The 10,266-nt window shown below is 34.9% G+C and overlaps 1 protein-coding gene across 1 annotated transcript; it reads left to right on the forward strand.

Moving 5' to 3' along the window:
- The first annotated feature begins 635 nt into the window (after positions 1–635).
- On the forward strand, positions 636–7,540 carry LOC149175458 (uncharacterized). Its single transcript, XM_089421139.1, has 4 exons — positions 636–751; positions 3,422–3,632; positions 6,891–7,003; positions 7,147–7,540. Exons 1-4 carry the CDS (start codon positions 636–638, stop codon positions 7,403–7,405), a joined length of 699 nt encoding a protein of 232 aa, XP_089277265.1. The 3' UTR covers positions 7,406–7,540.
- Positions 7,541–10,266: the final 2,726 nt, after the last annotated feature.

Consider the following 10,266-nt stretch of genomic DNA (forward strand, 5'->3'; position numbering starts at 1 on the left):
AAGAAGATGGATTCCCTATGCACATTAAATTTTCTATTTTGTGGGGAAACATAAGCATAAAAGTTCTACTAGTAGAATATTGTTGATAGGAATTAAGAGTTACTTAATACTCACATACTTATGGACTTTGTATGCACGTTTTTTCACACAACATTTCATATAGCTTGAGTGGGCCTAATGGTTAAGAGCATGTGTTTCCTCCTAACAGGTCATAGGTTCAAAACCAGAGGGGGCTAGAGTATGTGTGTCTTCATAGACTTAGAAGTCAAATTGTTGCATGGAGGTAGGTGGGTCCCTTGTCCCACAAACAAGGGTGTCTCATACACCAATGGCTCCCATCGTTTCACGAAGGTAGGTGAGTCCCTTGTCCCACAAACAAGGGGGTATCATACACCAATGGCTCCCTTGTCCCACAAACAAGGGGGTCTCATACACCAATTTGTTGTCTAGTGATCGGGTGCTCAAGATTATGGTAAAAAGTCAAAGTGTCAGAATTGCGTTAAACTTAGTTTTAGATCGAATAGCTTCTCATTTTGATTCCAACGATGTGAACAACACTTAAATCCAAGCTCATATGCAGAAGTTAGAGCCAGTCAAAGTTCAGGTTTGACTTGGACACATGACAGGATTGGAAGATGTGGCAAGGCCCTTCAGCGAATGAGGACGTACCAAGTGGTAAGCTGCAATTGGCCCCCGAATATCGCAACGTAAGGCGCAAGCGGATCGTGTTAAAGAATCAGCCCCCGAGCAGGTAAGGGTTGCAATGCGATAAATGACAATCACACTTCGTAAAAGACAGGTGGAAAGGTGTTAAAGGATTAGCGCCAAAGTTGTGATGCGATGGATTGGCCCGATAAGTGATGCGATAAATTGGCCCCCAGCGTACCCGGGTTGTAATGCGATAAACATAATCGCAGATCGTACTCGCAGGAAAATGAAGTCCTGCATTATGATTACCCGTCGATACTCTGTCAAATTGTGATTAAGCGATAAGTTCCAAGTGCAATTTTTTTATGGATTCTAGTTTATAATTACGTCAGTTCCACCACATCGCAGTCACACAATCACCGCCGCATTCACAAATCCTAAGCCCGCTGGTCCCTATTGATTGCGATTTGTGATGAATAGTCAGACAACAAAATATGGCCCGTTGCGCAGTGAAATTTTTACCCAGTTAGCACGTTGTTGGGGCTAATTTGTAGGATCATGCCAAATGTGGAGCATTTTGTGGAACAAATAGTGGGAGAACTAGCAGAAGTCATAATTTCCTCATTTTTTCACCAAATTGGATGCAAGAAAAGGATAGATATCCATTTTTGGACATTCTGAATTGATTGGAGTAGGTTTCAGAAGCATCGGAGCATTGTAAACACATATTTTACACTTTTGAGAATAGTAGAGAGGTCTAATCCATTGGAAGCTGGACCAATGAGAGGTAGCCCAGGAGGGGTGAGCTCCTTTATCATGTGCTTGTCGTAATGTGTTTTTGATGATGTTATGTACATGTTTATATTGTTGTTCAGTTTCTGGTTTATGTTAAATTGCTCATAAAATTAACATAAAAACTCTTCATTTCTCTTACAAAAATTGATGAATCCTTAAGCACAATGAAAGCATTTTGTTTATAATCTGAGGAAGATCTTAGCACTGCAAACTAATATTCTAAATCATATCAATTTGGTATCAGAGCACTAGGTTTTGCTTTGTGAAAGAAGGATTTAATTGTTTGCAAGTTTATGTCAAGCTTAAAACGTTAAGACTCAAAATAGGTGAAGGAAAGATGGTTGGAAGCCCTGAAGTTGGGTCAAGAGAAAGAAGAGAAAGTTTGCCACAATCTCCAACACTAGTTCAGTGACAAGTTGTAGTTGAGACTCCAGACAACATGTCTCATGAAGGAGAACCTACAAACATTACAGAAGATAAGAAGACCTTCAGAAAGGATTTTTTTGATATGAGAGAGATGGTGAAGGTCCTCTATGAAGAGAGGAATAGCAGGCTGCAAGGAGAGAGTTCCAAACCTGTCAACAGAGAAGGCTTTTCAGGAGGGGGTAATGGAAAAGGAGGCAATGGGAATGGAGAAAAATCTCCACCCTCTCCACCATAATCTTCATATTCTTCTTCAGAAGCATCTTCACACTCTTCCACTAACAAAACCCTTACTCATACTCATTATCATTCTACAAAAGGGACTCATAAATCACCCTTTTTAAAACTTGATGTTAAATTTGAGTTGCCCATGTATAATGGTGAAGTGAATGCAATGAAGCTTGATAATTGGATTCGTGAGTTGGAGGTCTATTACAGGATTCAAAACCTTCAAGACGATGATATAAAGATTCAATTAGCTTCCTTGACAAAGGAGAGTGCAAAACTAGTATGGTGGGAATCAAAGACCCAAGAGGAGATTAAAAAACAGGGTAAGATCTCAATTTCTTGGAATGATTTCATTGTTAAATCAAAAGACAATTCTATCCTCTAGCTTATATGTAGAAAGTCATCATGAATTAGCAAAACTTTAGACAGCTTAAAGGTCAAAATGTGTAAGATTACACCCGAGAATTCAAAAACAAGTCTCTAATGTTAGGTGTAGATTTGCAGTCATAGGACACATTGCTAAAGTACATAGGGGGTTTACAAAGTTACCTTAGGCATACTATCTTAATGTTTAATCCCAATAATATATATGATGTGTGTGTGTAGGCCACTCATCTTGAGGCAAGAGGGCAAAAAAAACCCCAGAAGAAGGTAGTAAAAAGCCATTTAAGGGTAAAGAGAAAGAAAAGGGTTTCAAGGGAAAGAAAAATGAATCCATCAAAAAAGAAGGAGAGAAAATTACATGAAAACACTGTTCCAGAGAGGGTCACGATGAAACTCATTGTTGGAAGCTTCATCCCGAAATGAAACCAAAGAAAATCAACAACAAAGGAAAATAAAAGACATCTTCAATCATTCAAGAAGAGGATTTGGGATCTGAATCGGGTGATGAAAGAAAAATCAAGGGATTACTTCCCAAGAGGGTAATCCAACCTGAGTTACAGTTGCAGAAAACATGTCTTCTTACTAACATTGGCATGTACAGGATGTCAGTGATGGAAAGTGCAGAAGTTAAGACACAAATCCAGGGATTGTTGAATAAAAGGATCGTTCGGCCTACTCCTTTACCATGTGGTGCACCTCTTGTTTTGGCACCCGAGAAGAATGGTAATCATTTCCTTGAATGGGATTCAAGAAGTGGTTTTCATTAAAGTAGAGTTGTTGAAGGAGATATAATGAAGACAAAATTCAAAACCAGGCAAGGTTTTTTTGAATGGCTTGTTATGCTTTTCGGTCTTTTTCATGCTCCTACTACTTTTACGTGTATGAAGAAAGATATGTTGATGTCAAAGTATATGTTGGATAAAATTTCTTTAATGTACTTCAGCCGTGAAATTGGTTCTTCCAAGTGTGTTCAAGTTCCCAAAGGCTTTTTGGCAATTTGTGTGGGATGTGGAGAAGGTGAGATGAAGTTAGACCTCTCCAAGATTGATGCCGTAATAGTGTGTGGTGGTATTGACTCCATTCCTATAGACACGGGTGAAAGAATCATACATCCTCGTGAAGCCGTAGATGGCTTTGCTCTGCTCATAATTTACGTAGGCATGCTCAAGATAGTCATTTGGATAAGAGGTTTTTTGGGAGCAGCCTAATGTTTGAGGATAAATTTTGTTAATTTTTCTTCTATTGTAGTTCATTTTCATTCGTTGGCAATTGTGAAACACGTCTTCCAGTGGGGAGGCAATTAATGAGAGGCATTTGATACTTTAAAACAAAAGATCAGTATAGCTCCATTACTTGCATTTCTAGACTTGAGACAGTCATTTAAGTTTCAGGGTGTTGTATGTGACTATGCTATGGGCGCAGTTGTTTTGCAATGTGGTAAGCCCATTTATTTTTATTCAGAAATTTTCTATGATAAAGTATTTAAGTTGCAGCGAGAAAGGCACTTCCATGGGATGGGTTTTCTTCTACTATTCCATTCAGTCAAAAGGTATAAGAAAGGTATAAGCGAAAATTTTGTTGATGTGTTTTCTAGGCTTGCAGTTTGTATAACTACTTTCCTCAAGCATCATTTTGTTTTACATGAAAGTTATGTTCAAAAAAATACATACTTTCAAGATGTATATTCAAGCTTGAGTCAAAGGAATCAAGTGGAGGAATTTTTTTTACCATTTGCATCATAATGTATTGTATCATCTTGGTAAGAAGGATGTTGCTACTGATATTAACATGGACAAGGCCAAAGAGTTTATTGAACGAATCCAAATGGTACATCAAATAATGTGAGAACAACTTGAAAAGGTTAAAGGCAAGTACACAGAAAGGCATGACAAGAATCGTCGAGATAACAAGTTCCAATTTAGTGATAAATGGATCAGGATTAGAAAGGTGAGGGAATTGTACCCTCACCTTCTAGTCAATTGAAAGTGATATTTTGGGGTCCAAAAGACTTCTAGTGGGGAATAGTTGATCAGGTGCTCAAAATTATGCTCGAAAATCAAAGTGTCAAAATTTTGTTAAACTTAGCTTCAGATCGAAGAGCTCATCATTCTGATTCTAACGGTGTGAACGACACTCAAATCAGAGCTCGTATTCAGAAGTTAGAGAAAGTCAAAGTTGAGGTTTGACTTGGACACATGGCGGGATTAGATGATGTGGCAAGGCCCTTCAGCGAATGAGGAGGCGCCAGGTGGCAGGCTGCCATTAGCTACCGCATATCACAAATTGCAAGTCACAGGCGGGTCGTGTTAAGGAATCAGCCCTCGAGCAGGGAAGGGTTGTGATGCGATAAATCACAATTGCTCTTCAAAAAAGACAAGCGGAAAGGTGTTAAAAGGTCAACCCCGAAGTTGCGATGTGATGGATCGGCATGACAGAAACAATGTGATAAATCGGCTCCCAGCGTACCCGGGTTGCGATGCGATAAACACAATCACAACTTGCAAGAAAACGAAGTCCCGCATTATGATTACCTGTCGATACTCTGTTGAATTGTGATTAAGCGATAAGTTTGGGATGTGATTTGTTTATGGATTCCAGTTTATAATTCTGTCAGATCCGCCACATCACAGTCGCACAATCATCATTGCGTTCACAAATCTTAAGCCCACTGGTCCCTACCAATTGTGATTTGCGCTGAACAATCGACATACAGAATATGGTCCACCGTGCAGGGAAATTTTCACCCAGTTAGCGCATTTTTTGCGATAATTTGTAGGATCATGCTGAAGTTAAAGCATTTTGTGGAACGAATAGTGGGAGAACTAAGAGAAATCATAATTTCTTCAATTTCTCACCAAATTAGATGCAAAAGGAGGCTAGATATCCATTTTGGACATTTTCAACTGATTGGAGTAGGTTTCAGAAGCATTGTAAACAAACATTTTTACACTTTTTAGCATAATAGAGAGGCTCAAGACATTCGAAGTTGGACCAAGAAGATGTAGCCCAAGAGAAGTGAACTCATTTATCATGTAATTGTTATAATGAGTTTTTGATGATGTTTTGTACATATTTATGTTGTTGTTGTTTAGTTTCTGGTTTATGTTAAAATGCTCATAAAATTAACATAAAAACTCTTCATTTCACTTAAAAAAATTAATGAATAAGAACAATATTAACGCATAATTAAATAATTTTTTATTAACATCCAAATCCCAATACCATATATCATAACAATGATCTATTAATTTTTTTTTTATTAACTTTAGAAAAGAAAATTATATTAATTTTTAACAAAATTAACACAATGTCATATCATTCAATAACATGTAAATCTTTCACAAGATTTTTAAATTCACCTTCAACTAATTAACTTCTAAAAAATAACAATAACAATGATATAAATTAAAAGGTTCCTAAAAATTGATAGCGAGCCATTAAAACAACTTGTAAGCTTGAAATTAAAAAACATAACTATCGGAATGGTATAAATTAAATAGCCAATAAAAATCAATATCAATAGCATTAAAACAACCCTATGTAATTTGTAGAATTGAAAAGTTATGACCAGTAAAAGTCAAAAACTTTAAAAACCCTTAATTTCATACACGTCATTGTACAGCATCTAAAAAACTTTAGATGAAAATTCTAAAAACCCTTTTCGAAAACCATCCATAAACCATATACCTAGTGGATATCTCTTTCTTTATTTTAAATTAAATTTTCTTAAAAGGGAGGATTGCATTCCAATGAAGTCCGTTCTCAAGGGATTTCCAAACAATTTGCTCACACACGATGTTATAACATCCCGATTGGAAGATTTATTATCCATCAACTATGGAAACACATTGTTTTTAAGGGATTCGGTTAGATTTTTTTGGGATAAAATTCTGTGTTAATATAAATAAGGACCGAATTTGAATAAAAGGGAATTCGTTTTACTGAGATACGTTTCTTGTTTCACACTCAAATGGTTCTCCAACGTCACTTTGAAACTCTGATCTCGCGTCAGGAATGGTGATGAGAACGGGATTATATCAGTAAAGGTGTCGAATTTCAATAAAGCATAAGAGGTAGGAAAACTAAAAACCACTACCCACATACCACGGATTCGGAGTGGAGACCGAAATTAATCACGTGCCGAAACAAAATGCTGATCTAGTTATTCTAAATGTGAAAATGCAAGAAAGAAAGAAAGAATAATAACATGCGGTACCCAATTCGATTGCGAATAAGTAACCAGTGGATGCAATGGCATCCATGGCAGGGAAACCTATTTTAAAAAGCGGGTGTGTGAGGCAAAGGCGATCTCACAGCGAGCGAGGAACACTCTCTGCTTCTGCCCGGCCTCATATACCTTAACCACAGATACAGAGATTGGCTTTCGCTTCGCTGCTTGCTTGCGTTAAAAGTTACTTTTAATTTTTTGTTTTTTGTTTGGTTTCACCCTGGCAAAGTTTCTGCCTGCGAATAAGTTATGTTCTCTCAGATCTCTGTCAAGCGACCTTGGCAGGACTCACATTCGGTATGCACTTTGAGATTCTCTAACATTTAATTTCAAGATTTACAATATGCGTATGTTGGAGAGGTTAGGTTTCTTTAATGCATGTGATACAGAATGTACCAGAAAATGTCAAGATTTTCTTTTCTTAGTCTTCTTTTATGCAGGAAACATACTAGTTACGCAACGCCAGTGGGCGGGGAGGCGGGTTCGTTGGCCGCTGGTAGTAGCGATGGAGTGATACCGCAAGTGGCGTCGCATCATGTGCCTAAATCAGCAGACGGAAAAGAAAACGTGCAAGAGAATAAAAAAGCTTTCTGGATGAGGAACCCCGCCACTGGCTACTGGATTCCGGAGGATCACTTCGGTGAGATCGACATTGCAGAACTCAGAGAGAAGCTCCTTTCCTCTGGAAGTAAAAGATAAGATACAATATATAATGCAAAATGCAATAGAAGGATGGGTATGCTCTGTAACTGCAGAACAGCAGTTTCTTAATGGGAATGAAAAAAAATTCAAAACTAAGAAGTTTTAGTTTATCTGTGGTAATTGTGGTATTTGTGTCAAAAGGTATTGTTTAGGCTATGGTAGTATGGTAAAGATGTTGTAATGAAATGTTTAACATTTTGACTAGATCAAATTACAATTTATTTTAACCATAGATCTACCAAAAAGCCTACAAATCTCAAACTGGAAAAAAAAATTAAGTTTCAATAGATTTATTCTCTTTTAGTACTTGGTAAATATGTAATTAAGATAGATTTATAATGGTAAGTTTTCATTTTAAAATTTGAATGAGTTGCACATTTTCCTCTTATTAAAAAAATAACTATATTATTTTACTTTCAACTAGTTTTTCCTTCGGAGCATTGAAATTTTTTATTAAAGTAAACATTAATATATATATATATATATATATATATATATATATAGAAAAAAGGTGTATACTAAAATATATTAGTTAACATAGATGTTCAAACAATTTATTTAAGTTTTATATTGAAATATTTATAAGAGAAATAAGTGTTTTTTCAATACCTTATATCTTTAAAGTTATATAAAACTATATAATTTAAGATAGACATCCAAATATTTTATTTATAATAAAAGTGAAATATCAAAGAACCAAATAGAATGAAAGTGAAATACCAACAACTCAGTTAATTGTTTTGTTAATCTATTTTTAATGCCATAGTCTAATTTGTTAATCTATTTTTAATGCCATAGTCTAATCACCCTATTTTTTTGCCCTAAAAATGATAGAAAATCTAGTCATATTGTGATAACATCTCGCAGGAATTTTTCTAAATCCAAGTTATGGCTATCAGATTTCAATATTTTTGGTGCCTTGGAGGTTTTTGTGCTGAATCCATTTCCACCATCAAAAACCTGATTCAAACACTGGTAACAAGATTCAAACATTGCTAACAACAAAATTGTTTGAAATTTTTTTGCCCGACCACTCTTGGCCATCCAATTCTTCTACCTCAGTGGACGACTCCATTGTTAATTGTTTATATTTTTTTTTTTTGTTTTGGCCAACATTAGTAAAAAATATTTTTATTATTTTTTTGAGGACGTGACATACTTACACATGTCCCCCTTATACTGAATTGTAAAATGAATCTCTAAACTCAAAAATAATAAAAAATCTAACTTAACCTAAAGCAAACATTTTAACCTGGTAAAAATAAAATAACAAAATAAAAATAACTCGTAAAAAAAAAAAAAAAAACAAAAAAAAACCATGGTTTTCGGAACACATGATACATAACTACTCAATTTACAAAAACATACATACTTTAAACATGTGACATTTTAGATGCAAACACAAAATCTTAATCATTAAACACACTCAAATTATTAATAATAATAATAATAATAATAATAATAATAATAATAATAATAATAATAATAATAATAATAATAATAATAATAATAATAATAATAATAATAATACACCCAAAGTTTTCAAAATATACTAAATAAAAAAGCGCCTATGGAAAATGCAATAACTTGGAAAACGTTGAGTTCGGTAAGGGATGTGAAAATTGGAAAAAGATGACGGGCGAAAAGGGTGATATTCCCCAAAAAAAGATTGGAAAATTTGAATGGTAAGCTCATTATATTCCTTTGTTTCCCGGCTTCAATACATCAACGCAGAAGCTTAAAAGGAAGAAGCCCGTGTTATTTCAAATGACTTCCTGTACAAACTTGAAAAACTTTGTATTTCTTGGAAGTCGATATTCCTGGAAAAAGATTGGAAAATTTGAATGAGAAAGTAATATATTCCTTTATTCCCAACATCAATACTTAAACTTGAAAGCTTAAAAAGGAAGAAACCCGTGGTATTTCAAATGACTTCCCATACAAGCTTGAAAAACTTTGTATTGCTTGGAAGTCACAACATAGAGGGCTTACCAAGAAGTGATTAATCGCGTAATATATGACCATCAAAACGATGATGACGACCAAAAAACTTTGTATTGCTGGGAAGTCACAACCTGGAGGGCTTACCAAGAAGTGATTAATCGCGTAACCAAAGACACATTTCAACAGACTTCCTTCGTTAACGAAGTCGTATAAAGACGGGCTTACACACCATTGTATTGTCCACACTTCCTATTATAACGAAGTCATATAAAGATGGGCTTACACACCATTGTATTGTTGAGAAGTCACATAATGGTAGTAGCATTGCTCAAATACATTGACTTTTTATTCTTATGAATTTATGCAAATCCATACTTTAAGCGTAAGACCATTTCCAAATATCAAGGGAAAGAACACAATAATGCCCCCACATCATTTTTAAATATCAAGGGAAATTACAAAATAATGCAAAGGGTAGGGTGAGTTTAAGATGGATAATTATAAGATCAAAGATTTAGAAAAGTGATTAAGTATAAATATTAAGAAAGAGGTGGTGTTAATGGACATCATTATAGTAAGAATGAATTATGTTACAATACTAATTATTTAAGTGGATATATATGGTTATTTATTTGCTTCATATTAACTCAAAATGATTACATATCTTTGCAGTTTTACAATAATTTGTGACGTTACAATTTTTTGATTTTTTTTTTTACATTTCCCTTACATTTTTCTTAGTTGGTAAACAACCTAAAATATTTGATTATATGGTTTTGGAGACACATGGAGCATGGATTAAAGTTTGTAATGTCCCAAGAAATTCCTTTACTAAAGTTTGTGTGCATCCTAATTACTTTTGAATATTTCGGGTATTTAGATCACAATGCATCATATTTTACGTTAAAAGGTAG

The sequence above is a fragment of the Pinus tabuliformis genome, chromosome 4_1, assembly GCF_031772625.1.
Source record: "Pinus tabuliformis cultivar Carrire ecotype Pingquan chromosome 4_1, CPIR1, whole genome shotgun sequence".
Taxonomy (NCBI): Eukaryota; Viridiplantae; Streptophyta; class Pinopsida; order Pinales; family Pinaceae; genus Pinus; species Pinus tabuliformis.

Bases quoted from the DNA above. Each gene is read 5' to 3' on its own strand.
- LOC149175458 (XM_089421139.1), top strand. From the start codon at position 636: ATGTGGCAAGGCCCTTCAGCGAATGAGGACGTACCAAGTGGTAAGCTG. The intron at 752-3,421 runs GTAAGGGTTGCA...AATGTACTTCAG, and splicing joins AAGAATCAGCCCCCGAGCAG to CCGTGAAATTGGTTCTTCCA. The intron at 7,004-7,146 runs GTATGCACTTTG...TCTTTTATGCAG, and splicing joins CTTGGCAGGACTCACATTCG to GAAACATACTAGTTACGCAA.